The 19317-nt window shown below is 52.8% G+C and overlaps 3 protein-coding genes and 1 non-coding gene across 4 annotated transcripts; 1 reads left to right on the forward strand and 3 right to left on the reverse strand.

Annotated features, from left to right (window-relative positions):
* Positions 1-3865: 3865 nt before the first annotated feature.
* On the forward strand, positions 3866-5149 carry N0V96_009801 (uncharacterized protein; the record flags this gene model as incomplete). Its single annotated transcript, XM_065758753.1, has 2 exons — positions 3866-4459; positions 4703-5149. 2 exons carry the CDS (start codon positions 3866-3868, stop codon positions 5147-5149), a joined length of 1041 nt encoding a protein of 346 aa, XP_065612520.1.
* Positions 5150-7347: 2198 nt separating this feature from the next.
* N0V96_009802 lies at positions 7348-7419 on the reverse strand. Its single transcript has one exon. It is a non-coding gene; the product is annotated as a tRNA-Met (tRNA).
* Positions 7420-7777: 358 nt separating this feature from the next.
* Positions 7778-9655, reverse strand: DIP5 (amino acid transporter; the record flags this gene model as incomplete). Its single annotated transcript, XM_053197810.1, has 3 exons — positions 7778-8807; positions 8865-9158; positions 9237-9655. The coding sequence occupies 3 exons, from the start codon at positions 9653-9655 to the stop codon at positions 7778-7780; spliced, it is 1743 nt and encodes a 580-aa protein (XP_053044741.1).
* A 6640-nt stretch (positions 9656-16295) lies between these two features.
* N0V96_009804 (uncharacterized protein) lies at positions 16296-18306 on the reverse strand (the record flags this gene model as incomplete). The annotated part of the gene is made up of 3 exons (XM_053197809.2): positions 16296-16460; positions 16524-17859; positions 17951-18306. 3 exons carry the CDS (start codon positions 18304-18306, stop codon positions 16296-16298), a joined length of 1857 nt encoding a protein of 618 aa, XP_053044740.2.
* Positions 18307-19317: the final 1011 nt, after the last annotated feature.

Consider the following 19317-nt stretch of genomic DNA (forward strand, 5'->3'; position numbering starts at 1 on the left):
TCAAGATCATTCTGACCGCTTTATGTTTCACCGCAAGCCACAAAGCTAGTAGAAGTCTTTCTTCAGCTGCCGGCTCTTGAGACAGTCTACTGCTGTGCGACCCCGGCGCCCCTTGATCCTCAGTTCGTATCGTTCGGAACCTTCGGCGAAACCTGTCATACTATGAGCTCTAGTGGGTGAAGGGTCCTAGACAGTATTGCACACATGTACTTACGGTGTCCGGGCTTCCGCACCCGTAGGGCTTACACAGCAAGTATTAGCGCCCCTTGGGGTGATGCTGTATGGGTGAGAATAGGCTCGTGGGTTGAGACTTTGGAGTCTCAATAGACCATAGTAATGAGTAACAGGCGAAGTTGCGAGCTGGAGTATTATAGGCTATTATGTGGTCTCACACATGCATTGTTGTCTCTTTCTCGTGCTATGTATCTGTAGTCGCTGTCTAAGATTCAGCGTCTTGAAGCCTCAAGACAAAGGCGTGACAGGGTGTCGGGTAGGGGCCGAAGAGCGCCATCAGATCAAATTCAAGGGAAGAACGTTTCGTTTGAAGTAAGCTATTCACCTCATACCTTGTGGCATCCATGCTGAACACATATAAGTTTGCATGTTGTGGCTGGATGACTCGTCGCAGATCAGATCTTGAGCGAGGCAAAGTCAGGTAGGTCAAGAACGCTCGTGAGGAGTCTGCAGTCCGATTCTTGGGAATTTTCTAGCAATTTTTCTTTTCGCGTTAAGATCCAGATGAAGCCAACGAGCTTAGTAGACTGGGGGTATATGCTGCTTTGACGAGAGCACCAGCTTCAGTGCCTCGACTGAAGCAGACACAGCCCAGGAATCGGGGGGTCCGCCGCAAACCCTCAAAACGAAATACGGGGGGGCGGGCGTTCCTCCATGCTCCATATACTCCATATACTCCATATAGCCACTTCAGACCCAGCAATCATTGGTGGCCACAGTACGGAGTAGCATGCCTCATTTTGAGAACATCATCGCTCATACTGCCTCGGCCGTAGATATGTTGAGAAGAGAACGGATCACGCCTCGGTGTGCTTGTTCAAGAACCTCACACAAGTCCTCGTGCCTCCTATATAACACTACTATAGGTGTTAGTCCAGCCCCCGGTCTCTTAACGTTCTCAAACTCAAAGGGGTTCAACTCAGCTTCTAATGCGGCCCAAGAGGCCCCTCTAAAAGTTCGAATGATCCCAGGCTCGGCCCGCTTGAGTCGTCTTCCCTGAACCGTGCAGGCCGTCAGGCCGTCAGCGACTTTTGTGGAGCGAAAGACTCTCGATGGAGATAAAGACCATTCCCGTTCGAGCATCTACTGGTAGACGAATGATTAACTTCGTGAAGAAAGTCGCCAACCCTCAACGGACGTAGGTTGAAGCTTTGGAATGGGGAGCTACCCCCGCCCCTCCCCTTTGACTCCCCATTTATTTGCATTCGTGACATGAGACCAAAATTGGCGCCAAGGCCATACAGTAAGTAGATGGGATACTATGACGGGGTAATGACGATGGAATCAAGACAGTGCCTTACGGATTTTGATCTTTTAGGATTCTATCAATCATGATCGCCGAATATTTCTCCGAGGCCACGTTCCTGGATATGCCCCCTGTGAAATCGGTATCATCGAACGCTACCTTTGAGGCATTGTGTGATTTATGTCCACCGGGTGATGGTTATTGGGACGAAGAGGGTTTTGATACAGATCTCACTAAGGAAATCTAGCCAAGTCTCATTAGTTATCTTGGATCTGAGGAGGGCTCTGTCTCTACCCATATTAACGGATTAGCCCTCGCAGTCTCAGCCCGACAGACACACCCTTACAATATCCACCTGTTCCCGCAGTCCATGGTCTCAAATCTAGAACCTGCTAGCGCTCAAAAGCATTTTCCTATTTCGTTATAGCGACTTGGCATTACATTTGCGCCTCCACATTGCTTCCAGATCCTTCAGCCTTCGTCCACGAGCCGACAGGTCCATCGGACCGGGGAAAGGCAACAGACCAAGACAGACCTTCTCCAGACGGCCTAGACCAGATGGAGAACAAGTCACACAGTGCGTAAGAAAAAATTTCTCCATAAACGCAAAGTATCCCTTGACGGCGATCGAGGACGGGCGGGCGGCGGCCCCATGCTCCTTGGACTTCATCCACCCTCGGCGAGGATTGAGATCCAAGTCAGCCAGGTCACTTTTTGTAGTAAGTTGCAGACTCACATGACCAAGAACGTGGTAAAAGTCTGCAGTAAAAGATGTCTCAGCTATTCCAGGGATTGTAAACGTCTGTGTTTCCCCGTAGAGCACCGAATTGGTTCAACTCCGGGGTTCAGAGTGTTTGCTCCCTGATGTGGAATCAACGGCCGGATGATGTGTCTGCACCCTATTATCGCCTTCATGCAGCCCATTTGCCGCAGGATCTCGAATCCTCCACAGGCTCAACGCCCACGCACTAACCCCAGTCGCAAGATTAACGTACGCACGAGCTCAAAGATGGCCTTGATAGGGTACAGATTTCCGGTAAATCCGGGTCAGCTTTGGATTTGTCCACGTCCTTTGGCACGTCACTTAATTCGAAGGCTACGCCTGTGGTGGGCCTAAAGTCCAAAGATACGGCAGTAGGGAGCGCCGCCGGCAATGCTTTCGCGCCGTCCCCGTCAGACACAGCCTAGACAGGTGAACATGTTGGGTCAACCGCTGGATGATATATGACTACAAACAGGGATGTCGTTGCATGCCCACAATCCGCAGACTGGAAGAAGAAATATATCCCCAGATGCTGGGAAAGACAGAGAAGTGGTGAAATATCATGGTTGGTCTTAAAAGACGATGGTGTAGATCCTTGAAGCGGGGAGTCGCCAAGATAGCACAATGTCATTAAAGCGGAATGGGAAGCCGCGTTATCTCGCCATACACGTATTGTTCAAAGAAATATAGACTTCGGGCGCTTAAGGGCGATAGTTCTCATCGGTATCTTACCTTTGGAGACGCCCACTTGTCCGACCAGTATATTTTCCCAAGCCAATCCTTTTTCAACATTATCCCGAGCAGCATCAAATCACGAGATCTGACAGTTGCTTGACGGGTGGGAACACAAGCCAAGTGCGCCTTACCCTTGTCGTCGAATTCTCCCGGTCATTCGATTGAGAACTCGGTTTGCCTGTGCATCGCCGGTTCATGCCACACCCAAGAGAATCACTTGCTCTTTGCGATAACTGCGGTCACACTCGACTTGATAGCAGAAGATGGAGGATTCAGGAACTCAATGGTCCGAGCACTGTGACCCATCAGTCTTTGTAAGCCATTCATTACCCGGCTCAATAACTCTCGCAGTAATTCTGCCCATGCTACCTTTCCCTCGAACCGTGAAAAGACGGTCTGAGTCAACCGAGTAGGGAGAAGAGAAATGACTAATCAGTATTCAGAACACCAAGACTTTGGACGATGTTGGATACTCTGTTTACTCGGCACCCTATGAAGGCCAACACAGAGACTCGGCAATTCAGGGCCACTGGACGTATGGCCCTCTTGAAAATCAAAACAGTCCGCAAGGTTTCTACCAAGTCGTCAGCGGGCTTTACAATGTCGACGCGCCACAACCTATTACCTGGACTGCAGCTCCATCCTCCCTCGATCATGGCTCCTCGGGTGGGATAGTTCAGCAAGCAAGCACTCTTCCGACTAGAGTCCCATGGCCGGTCGTTCCGATCTATAACTGCTTCGCTCAACAGAACGATGATACTCGGCCGCAAGAGAATCAACCCATCAACCGAGTGCTTTCTCTTCCCGGTCAACATTTCAACAACTATGGGCGGATGAATCATTGGGAGGCTCCCGAGGAGCGCGTTCCAACTACGATGCAATCGCAAATGCCATCTCCGCCAAGATCAACGACTTTATCGTACGGCTCTGCTAGCCCAGAGGATGTTGTTTCGCCTCAAGAGAATCTCTTGCTCCAGCGCGGTTTTCCCTCCTCAGCGGAGGCCCCTCATCCAGCTTCGATCGAACCGACTTCGCGTGGCGCCGTGCCTCATCGGCAACCTGAGAATTCTCCCCTACCTAGTCCGCAAGATGATATCCGAATTAACGACCAAAATTCGCGGTCCCAGAAGCAAGCCAGGAAGCAGTGCTTGAGCTCTCCGACAGACAAGGCCAGTCGGCTTGAGCAACCAAAACAATCAGGAAACGCACGTCAAGTCAAGTCATTCGCAGACGTTTCCTCGAAACCTTCTCTTTACAAGAAGACAGCGCAGAACGCGACGGCAAAAGTTATCGATGATGGCGGTCGAGTGTTGGATATTGTCCCCCGGCCAAAGGACACCGAGTCAAAAATCTCCAGTCAAGCACCAGAGCCAAAGTCAGCCGGTCGACGGAAACGCGTATTGACAGACGAGGATCGGCGTGCCGTGGCTGACACCCGCAAGATTGGCGCGTGTATACGATGTCGTATGCAGCGTCTCAAGGTGAGTTAGCTGAGTCGTCTTCCCAACTTGGCATCGACTATTAGAATTCAGGAGGTGGGACTCTCGATATTGACCATGCGGTGTTAGTGCGAAGTTGACACGGAAAATCGCGATGGACCCTGCCTGACTTGTGCGAAAGTCGACTTGAGTTCTTCAAAAGTCATTCACCGCCAGCCGTGCATACGAACAAAACTTGCCGACGTCGTCCTTTACAATGCCAACTACGCTGGAATCGAAACGAAGCTGGGTCTTCCCGCTAAGATAATCGATATCGAGAACTGGGTCGAAGAAGTTGAGCATGACATCCAACTCGTAACGCGGGGGCTGTGTTCTGTACCGATGAATATCCGAGTTCGCAAGTTCGACAAAGACTGCATGCCGGCGGACCAAATCAACTATTTCTGGATGAACGAAGCGAAGGGCGAGGTCGAAGAGACGAAACTCGAACCGTACGCTCTTGCCAGCGTGAGCGCGTCGAGGGAGCAGCTGGAAGCTTACATCGAGGCCAACGCGGTGAAGGGCTGGGAGGAGCAAGCCTATCGAGGAGATACCGACCAGCTGATTTCGAAACACTACAAAGCGGCATTGGAGTACTACAACGATTGTGATCAACATCCCATCGACCGGCGTCTATTGCTGAACTTGTTCAAGTTCTGTTTCGCCCAGCGTAAGTGCCTTTACTCTTCTTAATCCGGGTTTCTGCATCAATTGAGTTGTTGTCAAAATGCGGCATTTCATGTTCTAACAAGAGTTCTTCGCCAGGAATCATGACACGCCCATCATGGATCTATAACAAAGATCCGAAGAGTCAAAATTGCCTAGGCATGACACCAGCCAGAGACGAATTTCACCCTTTGATCGATAGAATTCCCGCCCCGCCAATGGCTACCTCGCAAATTCGTTCTATGGCTCATGTACGACTGATCAAGCACCACGAGCATATTCTCGAAGACCTTGAGAAACTCTGCTGCAAGAAGATTCGAACGTCTTTCTTCACAGTCTATCTTGTGACATTCATCATGCTCCACGAGCTTGCTGCAACGACGGAACACTACCGGCAAAGCCCCTTCCTCTGCGCTGCAAAAGAGGTATTGCGCCATTGTCCCTACAGCGTGAAGGCTCTTTGCTGATGAAGACTGCAGAAAGAAGATAAACAAAAGTCCTACCGGCAATATCTCGAAGTTGCGAAGAAGAGCGCAAACATCCTTCTGCTTCATTGGCAGTACTATCGACGCGCCCCCGAATCATACTGCGCTGCCGACGATTTCCTCGGAGACCATGTTGCCCGATGGTTTTGGACTGGCTTGGAAGACAGACATGAGGGGTTTTGCAGGCAGATATGGAAGGACATGAAGAAGGTCACGGATGATGGTAAGTGAAAATGGGGTCTCTACTTACGTATCAGCTCGACTAACTCTTTGGCAGGCCGTTGTAACAATCACACGTCCCCTGGAAATCCCTTTTACTGGATTTCCCAGATGTTCGATAGCGATTGGAGTCCGAAGAGTATATGGGATCGCGTGGATAATATTGTTGCCAAGCAGGAACCACCGGTTGAGCCGGCATTCAAGCCGCGGAAAGCGACGAAATTGCGATGAGTATTTTGATGGAATGGAGGTGCGCTGGTGATGATTTTGCATGGAATACACGAGGAAGAACAGGACCAGTCATTTCCGTGGGAATTTACGTGCATTTTGGACATGAAGCTATAATGGCATGAGTTACGACGATGAAGATGATGAATAGAACCAAAACCCATATTATCCACATCTGATTTGAACGAAAATCCTATATCAGGCTCTGAACCTAAGACATTGATACTGGGCTCTACGAATAAGGTGGTTTGTTGTGTTGTTGGTTGGCTTTTTAGACTAAGTAGGTATGTTCCAACACGAATACAGCGTGTGTGACAGGCACTCATGGCAATGATCGCACACGAGCGCTTGAGGCCAATGTATCAGCATTGCCGCATGCGTACTATCCAGAATTATCCTAGCATACTATAATGACTTCATCTAAGTAAGGTACTTGGCAGATGTATTCTTGCTTCCCCTAACGTGCTGTCCTCCTCGACCGCCAGAGACAAAGCCGCATCCTAGCTCGTCAACCTCGTTGAAGCATACCTAGGCGGACGACTGCGACGTGTTTGTCACCCGTGTGCGATTCACTCGTCGCTGGTCAGTAACCTCAGAGGCATCTTCGGGACGATTCCCTCTAACATGATGCCTGAAACCTACATCAAAGATATCATGAATACGTATCATGGTTGACAACTGCTAGCATGGAAATATCTGTTGTGATCGAATTATCATGTCAATCATCTCGGAAATCGCACTTCAGATAATCCTTTCTATGTCTGCGGACATGAGACTTCAAGCCGTCGCCAATGGCCCAGTTTGATCTTCGCTCGGTTGAAGTCAGAACTTTGATGGCTTTGAGCAGCGCATCTATGGTGAAACTCATCATGAGTTTCTCACTCATATCACTGGAGAGACAGTTCTCGTACAGCTCGGCAAGCGAAGCACTGGAGACGACCCGTGAGATCCAGCTGTAGTGACTATTTAAGGTATTTACAAGTCACCTGAAACTCATGCTAGAGAACATTTAACGGCACAGCGTGCGACAACATTAGAGCGCGGCTCTCAAGACTCGTGCGGCCGTCCGTCTACACCAGAATGCGCGTCTTATGTTCCGGCACGCCGGCAAGTTTGCCAGTACCTTGCGAAGCAAGAGGCCAGTTCCTCTCTCAACTCGTATTGAAAAACGAAGCAACCTTCTCAACGAGCCTTATGCGCTGATGCTATCATCACGTCTCATGAGCCTCGCAGACATTTAGTCAGGTCTGGCAACAAGAAGTATCGTTCAAGGGAGAGAAATATCAAAAATCATAGCACAACCTGGTTTCGATCCAGGGACCTCTGGGTTATGAGCCCAGCGCTCTACCCCTGAGCTATTGTGCTTGGGGTAATCTGTTTGAACCCAGATGTTCCGAGCAGGCGAGGTTGGAACTCATCGAGCCTTGGACAAATGTAATGTGAGTCATCGTGGGTGGATTTACACCCCACCAAACGCGATGGGACCGTTTATTCTTAAGCCGTTGCTTTCCGAGAGAACATCACTACAGCAACATCACTTGATGAAAGAAAACATGAAAAGAGGTCAAGTATAATCTTGCGCAGAATAGACAATATCTTTTTGGTCTAGATTGTGATATCTATGTAGCTAGTGGGCGGGCCAAAACGCCATGGTATATTCGCAGGACATGATACTCATGAAAAATGCACAGACTTCCATTTCCTCTCACCACGCTCAACGCGTTTAGAAGAGCCAGGAAAGGAAGGTCTTGTAGAACCAACCGCCCTTGCCGCCCTTGCCACCGTTGGCCTCCTTCTGGGCAGCCTTGCGCGCGAGGAACTCCTCCTCCTCGCGGTCGATGATGTCCTTTCCGGTGTAGAAGTCGGCCTCGTGGGGCTTGACGCCACGGGTCTTGTAGTAGAGCTTGTGGCCGAAGATCAGGATGAGGTAGAGGGGAATGCCGAGGTAGCCGGTGATGAAGGTCTTGTACTTCTCCTTGCCAAAGTCGCCGCCAGTGAAGACGTCGTAGTTCTTGGTGAGGGCGATGATGATGCAGAGGAACAGAGCGCCGTACGAGCCCCAGATGCCGACGGGGGCGACGTAGGGAAGGATCTCGTCGGGAATGTTCTGGGCCTTGCGGGCCTTGCACCACCAGATGTGGGTAACGAGGATGGAGATCCAGGTCAAGAGACCGAAGATGGTGGTGAGGTTGACGAAGTAACCAAAGACAGCCTTGGAGTCGTTGGAGACGTTCATGAAAGCCAGAAGGGCGAACATGGCGGAGAACCCGAGGGCGTAGATGGGGACACCACGCTTGTCAGTGCGCTTGAAGATGGCAGGGGCAGAGCCGTCAGAGGCAAGACCGTAGAGGGTACGGGAGGCGATGTAGAGGTCTGAGTTGGACGCAGAGAAGACGAAGATGCAGATACAAGCGTTGATGATGTGGGGGATGACCTTGACACCAGCGAGCGTGGCAGCCACGACGAAGGGGGAGGCGGAGGCACCGGTCTGGGACTTGTTGGCGAAGGCGAGATCCGGGGAGTTGTAGGGGACGAGCATGCCGATGAGGAGGACACTGAAGCAGTAGAAGAAGAGGATACGGTAGAAGGTGAGCTTGATCGCGCGGGGGATCGTCTTGCGAGGGTTCTGAGCCTCAGCGACGGTGACACCGACAAGCTCAGTACCGAGGTAGGCGAAGGTGGCGTTGACCATGCAGGACCAGAAACCGTAGAAGCGGCCGGCATCACCAGTGTCGATGTACTCCTTGAAGGCACTTTGAGGTTGTTAGTCTTGGAGATGAGTTGGTCTGGAGGGTGTAAGTGAGACATACCCAGGGTTCTTCCAGTAGCGGAATCCCTTGCGGTCGTGGTCGGGGCCACCGCCCAGAGCCAGGACGAGAGAGAAGATGATGATTCCGACAATGGTGACGACCTTGAAACTGGAGAGCCAGAACTCGAATTCACCGAAGAATCTGATACCGAAGTAGTTGATGCAGACAATGGCGACGAGGAAGATGGCGATGAAGACACCGGGGTTGACTTTTTCGCGATCTACCCAGAACTGGATAACCAAAGCAGCCGCTGTAAGCTGGTTGGGCGTGACGATGATGTACTTGAACCAATAACTGGAAGGCAAATTCATAGTCAGCACATGGTGCGGAGAGAGAAAAGTGAGGTGAGAGGGAGGGGTTATTGCGACTTACGTCCAGCCGAGGGCAAAACCGAGCGAGGGGTCGCAGAATCTCGAGGCGTAACCAGTGAAGCCAGAAGAGATGGGCAGCCAAGCAGCCATCTCACCAAGACCAGCCATGACGAGGAAGACGATGAAACCGACGAGAGTGTACGAGATGAAGACGGAGCCGGGGCCGGCCTGGGCGAGAGCCTTGCCGGTTCCGACAATGAGACCGGTACCGATGGCACCACCGATGGCAATCATGGTGATGTGGCGGGCCTTGAGACCACGGTGCAGCTTCGTGTCCTCGCTGGTCTCGAGACCGCGGATGTGGACATTCTCCTTGAGGTTGTCGTCGTAGGTCTGTGTTTGGTAGCCCGTCTTCTCGATGTCGTGGCCGCCGTGGGCGCCCTCCGAAGAAGACGCCCTCTTGACAAGGCCGTCGCTCATTGTTGTTGTGTGACGCCTGAGTGGATCGTACACAAGATGGGAGGAGGCTCTACTTCTGGATTTGGGCGAAGACAGAAGGAGGGGAATTGACAAGTGAGAGCTCTAGGAGCGAGAGGGATGGGAAAGAAGGAAGAGGGAGAGGAGCACGACGATGTAGGGAGGGGGGTTCGAGGTTCTTTAATTAAGATTTCAGCGCCGGCTCGCGGGACCAGGGACGGAGGCGCGATAGAGAGGCTGCCGCATGTGAGGGAAGGGTATCCGTCCGTAGGAAGCAGCTCGCATCCCGTTTCGACTGACACCCGGCGGCGCCATACCAGCGGGCGAGGCAAGACAAGCAGATCAGAGCTGTCGCTCACACATACATCCCATGTCGCTCGCAGGTTCGTGGGCTGGACCTGGCCTAGCTTGCTTGGGGGTCTTGATGGATCCTGCAAGACTGGGGCACTGGCGTCGTGCGCTAAGATACACCCGTAAAGGATCCCTGTAGGCGTCGCCGAGTGGTAGTTGGAGACGGATGGTGGTTATGGAGTTCTACATTGTTTTGACTGTTGGTATTACCTTTGGATGTTGGTCGCACTATCTTTCGGTATCTCTTTTGCGTTGCGTGTACATGCGTGCCCACAATGGAGACTACGGGGACTAAGGTACCCGCACCACGTTCGCGGTTCTTCGCAGGCCAGGCCAAGTGATTGTGGAGAGAGAGAGAGAGAGAGAGAGAATGGAGAGTAAAGGCCGTGTCTTACAGGTAGCTTCTCCATTCTCTCTGCTGAACCCAGTCCAGTCTCTCAGACAGGGCCTAGCAGCACCGCACTGGTTGAAGGAGGGCAGGACTGGAGGATGAGTGAGGGGAGGGGGATTGTGGTGGAGAAAAAGCCTGTCTACCGGGGTATGAATGGGCCAGGAAACGACAGTAGGACAAGGATAGGCTGATTCTCTGGATGGAGGGGGGTGCGTGGCAAGGGTTCACTTGTCTTGCGGAAAGAAAGTATGTAGTGTACATACAAACGAGGGCAGCACAGGCAGTTTACTCAGTTGTGGTTTGTAATATCTGTTGGCTGTGATTGGGCACTTGAAAGTTGCGTGTCCAACGCCGTTCAGCCTTGGCGAGCATCATCAGTGCAGCAAGATGGATGGGTGGCGGCGGGCAAGTTTGGAGAAGTGTGACTTGGATGTGCGGAGGTAATGGGAAAGCCAGAGCTTCACCGGGGGCTACGCAGTAAGTTGAGATGAAGAGAACAGGAGAGAAGAGATACGGATACACTTGGCAGCCAAAGTCAATCCTTAACGCGGAGTATCGTCAACCGCCGAGCATGAGTCGTGAATTCAAGTCAGCTGTGCCTAGAAACTGCCCAGCTGCCCAGTCCTTCGCGAAGCCGGTTCACGCCAGTCTTACTCGCTAATAGGAAGAGTTGGGGAAAGCTTAGACGTGACAAGCAAAGGAGGATGAGCCCCGAGGTGCCTGACCAAGCGAGACGGACCCTGGCTCAAGATGGGCAACGATCGGTGGTACCAAGAAAACACCAAGACAATGGCTGAATGCGCGGGATTCCTTCGACGGCCGTACGCAGCAGGTGGATGTACGACGCGCCAAATTCCAGTTTCTGCCTCTTTGGTTGCAAGAAACAATTCTAGAATAACGCCCGCAGACTGAGCAAAGCCTCCAGGTGGTTCCCTCCAGTAGCTTGAGGTTTACTGTACTCGAGAGATTTGACCCAGACTGTCAAAATTTTCACCGTAATATTGGCGGTACGGACTACGCGATGATGCTTATCTCTGGGGCAAACTCAGTTTACCCTCATCGTTCCTCTTTCTCCCGATTTATCGCCAACAGCGGGAGATCAACAGACCTTTCATCATAATCAGGTTACAAGTCTTCCGACTGCGTGATAGGTACTATAGGCTCTCCGCCCGACCACCCGGTACGCCTCTCTCTACCCTAAAATTTAGCACTGCGCAAGGCAGAGTGCGAGAGAGAGAGACACAGGCGGCGCGTGCGAATATGCAGAATTCAGCTGTTTCCGTCCCACAGCGTGGGTGTCCCGGACCCGGATAAGGCACACGGAATAAAACGACCAGACCCAGGCGTGCCAGAACAGGGACCAGCACGACCAACACCACCATCTCGACCAGCTCTCGTCAAGTCACAGAGAGCCAAGAGATAGAAGACTCACGCGATGGCCATCTACTCGGGCAATCTGCGGGGGCACCCTCAAGCCACGATTCATACCCTCACGCCAATCATCGCCGATGGCTCGTGCCCAGATAGGCTGTTCGCTCGCTGAATCGATCCTAAGTTTTCCGTACTCCGTACTCCGTAGGTTGTTGCTGCTGATGGGCAGAGTGATTTTACCTATACTGCTAGCAGACTGGCAGCATTACTGGGAGAGCCTAGCGGGATTCCTCAAGTCGTCAACCCTGCAAGGGAACAAACCAGTCTTCACGACTGGAGGCACTGATAGATATCGGCGTGGCCGTCTCTGCCCAATCTCAATGATGTGAATGTAGATACCACTACTGCATGGAAGAATCGACCGTTCGTCGCATCACTAACAACTGACTCTCTGACAGCTCAACACCAAGCGGTGGCTGCGTCTGCCAAAAGCTTAGAATGCGCGCCACTGCGCCATCTGCCCCGTCGTGCCCGTGTCCAAGAGCCCGCCAATGGCTTGTCCATCTCTTGAATCTCTTGTTGCTTCTTGGGGTCTCAACCTCTCGCAAACTACCGGTACCCGTTGCTCGGCAGAAAAGATGTGGATAGAACCGTTGAAGGAAGTCCGTCTCATGATTCCCATTCTCTGCCCTTCACGATGTGCCCCTCCACGAGTCCACAGGAACAAATGCCCAGACCAGAAGAGAATAAACGAATACGTACATGTTATGTGAACCTCTTAGGTATTCAGCTTCATCAGCGGGTCGCCAAATAAGTCTAATCGCGACGCTGACACTAACGTTTATTGATAATATTCGTCCGCGTGAGCATTCCATCTTACGTTCTAGAAACGCGCTGCATCTTCCCACCCATCCCTCCCAGACCTCTCTCACCAAGAGCCCCCAACCACCATCTTCCCTGCCGCCCTCCCCCCTCCATCGCTTCTCCAGCTGTTGCCTCGTCCACTCAGAGCCTGGATCTATCTCCCCGCCAAGACGTTTATCTCTGGCCCAAATAAGCAGGTCCTTATCTCCTCCACATGGCCCCTGTACCCCTCTTCCCTGCCTCAGAGTGGGAACTTGGGAAAGTTGAGCATGGGTTTGCCCGAGCTTATCCTCGCCCTTGGCTGACTTTGGCTTAGAATACCGATGGGCCACCTCGGATGGCTTGGGACGGTTCGGCCACTTTGCCTCGTCTAGTCAAAGTCTGCCAAAGTCTGCCAAAGTCAATGGCTGGAAATGTCTTGTCTTGGATAAGTCGTAAAGTTGGCTCACGTTCCCGTCTGGTTACCTATCCGTACGAAGTACTGCGACAGACAGAAAAATCTTGCTAGCATATTTTGTTTCTTGGGAGCCGGGACTGAATGACCACGGCCGCATTAGCCCCGCGAGACCCCGTCGATTTTGCTCCTCGGGCACTTGGCCGGATGCAAGTCCCCTGCCCACCCATTTAGTGTGCGTCGTACGAATGGCAGAGCGTCCTGTCCTGCGGGAACCATTCCCAAACAGTCGGCAGCGTCTCTCCCACATTCCAGTCCAAAGGTCTATTCTGCATTTCTCGGGACTCTCTGCGCAGTAATTACACTACATGCTAGCTGGGGCCTCTGGGCTGACTGGGAAAGGTCAGCACTTCTCAGCTGCATCCGTGATGCGATAATGAGACTATGTCTGCTCTTCCCATCAGCATAAACTGGCAATGCGCTGGAATGGCGGCGCCAGGGCAGATTTGATGTCTGACTGTCACCACGCAAACGTGGAACACTCAGCCGGATCGCATACCGAAGAGGATCGTCGCACTGCTTCCCTCTGATTGACGAAAACAGGCCCAACAGCGCCAGATGCGCCGTTGAACTCAGACATCCACTCGCAAAGTGCACAGCCATCCTGGGGGGAAGACTCCTCAGCCTGTGGTGCTTGGCGATCAGTGCGTCTTTGACAAGTTTAGGGTCTGCCACCAGGTAGGTATTCCCAGCTTGCCAGTCGAGAGACAGTCAATAGACAGTCACGCTGTCAGACATCAGACTGTCAGACGTGATCCATCCCGTCGTCCCCCAAGGTCCCCAATCCTCCGCAGTGCAGGAATATGTACACGAGTCCCCAAGTCCCGGTCCCGGTCCCACGCGTTGGTTGAGAATGCAAGCAGCCGACTCGAGGCCGGCTCGTCGTCATCTAAAAGGACCCAGCTCTTAATTCCCGACGTCTGTTCAGGCACTGCAAGATCTGGGATAGCGGGCGGGACAGAGCAGGGATGCTGACTTTGGGACCGTCGGTGAGCAAGTTGACGGCTATTGAAAGACTCAAAGTCCAGAGTTGTCTCCTCTACACGGAGCAACTTGTGACGAATTCCCTTCCGTCACCGCGAAACGGGTCTCCAAGCTACCGTCCAACCAGACGGTACGATTCGGTGCGATGGTCCCCCGGAACGATGTGCGGGCGTCTGATATTGGTTTCCTTCTTCTTCCCCCCTCCTCCCTCCCCGAGAAAATCGAAACAGCCTCCGCTCCGGCGCTTCCCACCGTTCCCCAGAAGCACGAGAAGTAATCAAATCGCGCCATTCCCAACGCGCCCCTAACCCGAATATCGTGCCGGATCAGCTTTGCCAAGAGCCCCTAGATGCGGTATTTTACCCATCACTGCTCCGGCGACTCGTATGCGCGCCTGGATTTGATATCGTCTCGGCCTTGGCCCGGCTAGGCGCCTCGGACAGTCTCCTAGGCCTGCTAGGCAAACCAGTCTGCCGGTGGCTTACTCTAGTGCTGTGTGTGCCGAAATCTGCAAAACACAAGCTTCAGGCCGCACTAAGAGGTTCACTAAGCATTCGCAACGGCGAGAAGACCGCGGAGTTGCTAAAGACTCAAAGTTCCTTTATCAAAGTAAGTAGCCATTGCGGTCAACGATTGCAAACAAAGAACCGCGATGGAGAATGCTGGCATGGTCAACGACGCGAGGTAGCTGTTGCATCGCAGTTGAATCGATCGTCGATGCAGCCCAGCCTCTGCAGCCTGAAATAATTGCGAGTCTCGGGATGCTACCCTGCCCTTCCCCTGCTCACGGTATCTACGACTACTCACGGCCACCACTTCAAAGTTTTCCTCAGTGCCTGGAGCCTGGAGGTGCTAGGTATCCCCTTCACTGGCGTCTTCTACGCATTTTCTAGCGTTTCCATGGCCGCCATCGCCGAGAGATTAGCTGCTTGCCCCTGAACCCCTCGTAAAATAACCAAAGTTCAGAGTACAAAAAATGAAGTCCCTCGAAATTTCTCTGTGTGTGTGTGTAGTGGGCCACTTTTCCCCAGCTCTTCCACATGATCTCTCACGAATCAGTGATGCTTCAAACTGACCAGACCCCAGATAAGACTAACTAGGGGAGTAAGTGCAATATGGAAATTCCCATGAGCATTCGGTAATTCCAGGCCTTCTCCAGGTATTCAATAGCTCTTGGAAAAGCTTGAGACGAACGCACAGTTGGGGAAAAGGAAGCGATGGGGTAATGGATTGGTACTATGGAGTAAATTTCTCGTAACAGGTTGGCATTCGAGCGGAACCTCTTCTGACGCCATTCATTTCTCCCGCAGACACTTTGGCCGCCCAACGATCAGAAGTATTGTACCATCTGTTCAATGGAGGATTCTATTACGTGAAATGGCGGGGAGACTCATGAATTCGTCTCTTGGCTGCTTGATTAACCTGGGGTATGGGGTAGCGAGGGAGGGGGTTCAATGGATGAACCGGAGGCCGAGGCTCTGATTCCTGATTCCTGACTCCTGACTCCTGAGCAGTGAGGAGACCGTTTTGGCAGACGCCGCGCAGGGCGCTCTGGTGTCACAGTCTTCGCTTATTGAGACACAGAGGCTCACTCGTTTTCCATAGGACCATGGATGGGCCCTAAATCCTAGAGTAGAGCGCAAGATACGGCGGTCAAGAGAAATTCAGCCTCGGCCGCTGCCGCCTTACGGGGAGGGAGGCTGAAAACTCCAGCTGAAGTCAGCCTATATAAATGTCTTGCCTGCGGCCCCCAACAGGACACGTTGCGAAGCATAAGGTTTGTTAGCGGTATGCAAGACAGGTACGGCTTTCTCGTGGGCCTCATTGCTCTCACGGCCAGTTCCGTTGCCGGCCAGCTGTGGAAAGTTAGTCGCTCATGCCGAAGGGGACATGTCGGCTCTCCCAGTGCACTACAGTTAGCATTCAGGTGGCCCGACGGCTCCCGCAGACCCCTAGCAAGTGGTTGGGCTGAATCTAATTAGGATGTGATTGACTCAGCCTCAGAAGCGTAGCATGCCCAGACTAGATCCGCAGACTGTTGAAGTATGAGCGGTCATGTTTGCATGCATGTCGCATTCGTCTGGCACGTGAAGAAAAGGACGGATGGCTTCGCATCTGGCAGGGAGTATCATGTCACGGCAGATAATCATCCTACCGCTATCGTTACATATGATACAATGTAATATGATTCTATTGTCGTCGCCTAAGCCTCAGCCTCTATCCCGAAGCTAGCCAGTGTACAGCATGCCAGCTACGCTCGCAGACGTGAGGGTTGAAAGTACGCCGGCGAACAAGGCAGACAGGGCGACTCGTGACACATCTCCGGCGCGTCCGGGAGCAATTTGTGAAAGAACACCGATCTGAGTGCCCAGAGAACCAATATTGCCGAAGCCCTGTGGTATTTGGTCAGTTTCCTAATCTGTATAGGGTTGCAACTCTGTCAAGAGTGAACTTACGCAGCAGGCATAGGTTGCAATGAGCTTGGAGCGAGGTGACATGGAGATGTAGGGCTCGACCTTGCTCGACAGAGAGTTGAAAGCAACGTATTCGTTGGTGATGATCTTGATTCCAATGAGCTCTCCCACGGTGAGCAGGTCCTTCTTGGGCACACCCAGACACCAAGCGACGGGGTAAAAGACGTAGCCCAGAACAAGCTGAAGGGTCAATGGGGGATCATCGATGCCCAAGAACTTGCCGAACCAGCCGAGGATACCGTTGATGAGGGCGACGAAGGAGATGATGCAGAGCAGAGTGGCGACAATCATGCCAGCCACCTTGATGCCGAACCAAGCTCCGTTAGCGAAAGCGTGGATTGCGTTGGCAGCCTTTTCTTCGTCATCCGGAACCGTGATACTGCCGCGAGTGATGCTTTCCTCCGTCTCTGGGTAGCGGAGCTTCGACACTGCAATACTTGCCGGAATGGACATGACGCATGACGAGACGAGGACTTGCGCGTCGAGGCCGAGGCCGATGTAACCGACCAGCACTGATCCCGCGATAGTCGCAAAGCCACAGGTCATAACCTGATGGATCTCGGCCAGAGTAAGATACGGCACGAAGGGCTTGATGAGCATCGCCGATTCACCTTGCCCGACGAAAGGGGTTGCCGTCGCCACCACGGCCTCGGCGCCTGAGACACGAAGCGACCAGAAGAAGAAGACGGCAAACTTCTGAATGAACCATTGCAGGAACCCACAGTGATAGAGCAGTTGAACGAGCGAGATGAAGAAAATGATGGCCGGGATCACAGAAATGAGAAACCAGGTCAGAGCAGATACTTCAGTCGACGTCAAGAACTCGAGACCCTGCTTTGCGAAACCCAGAAGCGTCCGGGCCATCTCGGAGATGAAGGCAAAGATGTCGTAGCCGACGCCCGTCTTGAGCACAAACACGGCGATGATGAACTGCGTGAGCATCCCGCCGATGACGGTGTGCCAGGGGATTTTCCTCCAGTCGCGGGAGGTGAGGGTGAGAAGACCGATCATGAGAAGCAGGCCAAAGAGACTGATGGCGCGACTGGCACGAGTATTCTCTCCTACTTCCTCCGGGACCATCGAACCGACCAGGAACACGCCAATGGTGAGAAGCGCAGCAAGAGGCTGGTGCAGCTTGCTGGGGATCATGTCGTACGCTCTGCCAACGGTGTGCTTCCAGACGAAGCGCAGCGGTACCATGACGGCAGCGGCAGGGAGCCACAAGGTGACGATGCGAATCGTGATGGCGAGATAGACCAGGAAAGACTTCAACCAGCCCATCTTATCGCGCTGGAAGACGAGGCCGACGATCCACCATCTGTCCGTGTTTTTTTCGGTCAACCGATGCCACCAGACTAGCCACCAAAGGAGGGGGGCATCTGAGAGCATGAGAGAGGTTCTCAACTTACGCTGTGAACAACATCCATACAAACACATGGATCGGCAGCCTGAACTTCCTGTAGAACCGGACCACTTTCGCTCCCTTGCCCTTGGAATCTCTCATCGAGTCGGTCTGGTTGGTGCCGACCTCCAAGTCGCTCGTGTCGACAACTTCTTCTCTGTCGCGTGACGACTTGCCCGTCTCGTCGCCCTTGGGCGGGAGAGAGCGAATAGGAGTACCCACATCCGCCTCGCCGCCGGGCCCGATCTCGTTCTCGGGCCCTCCTCCTCCTCCTCCTCCTCCTCCTCCTCCTCCGTGCTTCTCGGACTTCATGTCGGTGCCAGACAAGTCCTCGCCCGGCGCTGCTGCAGTAGTAGGACGCATGGTTCGCTTTTGGCTTGTGTGCCGTGCCGTCCACTACGCACGGGAATGGTGACGAAGTAGGGGGGAGGTTTGAACAGGACGAGCTTTTCAGGGACTGGAGCCCCGTCCAAGAAAAAATTTGGCGAGTTGTGGAGAGGAATTAGCGGAGCCGGGAGGCGACGTCTTGACCGTGTGGTGATCCAGCGGGAGATGGGACGATGATGCTGGGAGGGGTGGGAGGTCAGTGCGAGCTTTTGCTGCGCCCACCGGACGAATATCAATTGAGATTAATGAAGATGCTGGGACTTTACAGTACTGTAAGTCAACGAGCAAGATGGTAGGCAAGATTGGATGAGACAGGAAGCTTAATGCGGCCTGATAATGGGAGCTTTCTCCGGATCCTCCAGCTTCGCGAATGATCGACGATGTTGCACTGTGGCGGGATGGCGGCGTACTGCATGTGCCCATCGCCTCGCCTGACAGCGCGTTCGGGTTTGTCGAGTCGGCCCTTTCTCCGTGTTCCCACTTCGATCCCTTGGCTTTCTTCGGGTTCACTTGAGCGCCACCCAAACTCATCCTTGGGAATCGCGGCGACCTCCGTGGTGCACGGTGATGTTCACCGGCTATCATACGGATACTTTACCGACAAACAACACGTGGCACCGTGTCTAACCGGTGATTCTTATTACCTTCCAGATACTACTGTTGCGGGGAAGCTGGCGTTGGCGTATTTCTCCACGAAATGGGTTATGAGGAGCTAGAGGAAAGAGGCCATTGAGCTACTCGTTAGAGCTAGATGATGACGTCGATGTCTTGGTGAAACCGTATGATGTCAAATGTGAAAATAAGGTGCGGCTTAGATCTTGGGACGAACTGGTAGGTTGATTGATCTGTTGACACAACGTAGACTGAGTCAAGGCATTACTGCGAATGAACAAAGTAAGAATGGCGAACTCATCCATCTTGCGAGCTGTGATCATTGAATGGCACCTAGGAGTGCTAAGTGAGGTGTAACTTTGTTCTGAGAACCTC

The sequence above is a fragment of the Colletotrichum fioriniae genome, assembly GCF_027942845.1.
Source record: "Colletotrichum fioriniae strain IMI 355084 chromosome Unknown scaffold_13, whole genome shotgun sequence".
NCBI classification, from domain to species: domain Eukaryota; kingdom Fungi; phylum Ascomycota; class Sordariomycetes; order Glomerellales; family Glomerellaceae; genus Colletotrichum; species Colletotrichum fioriniae.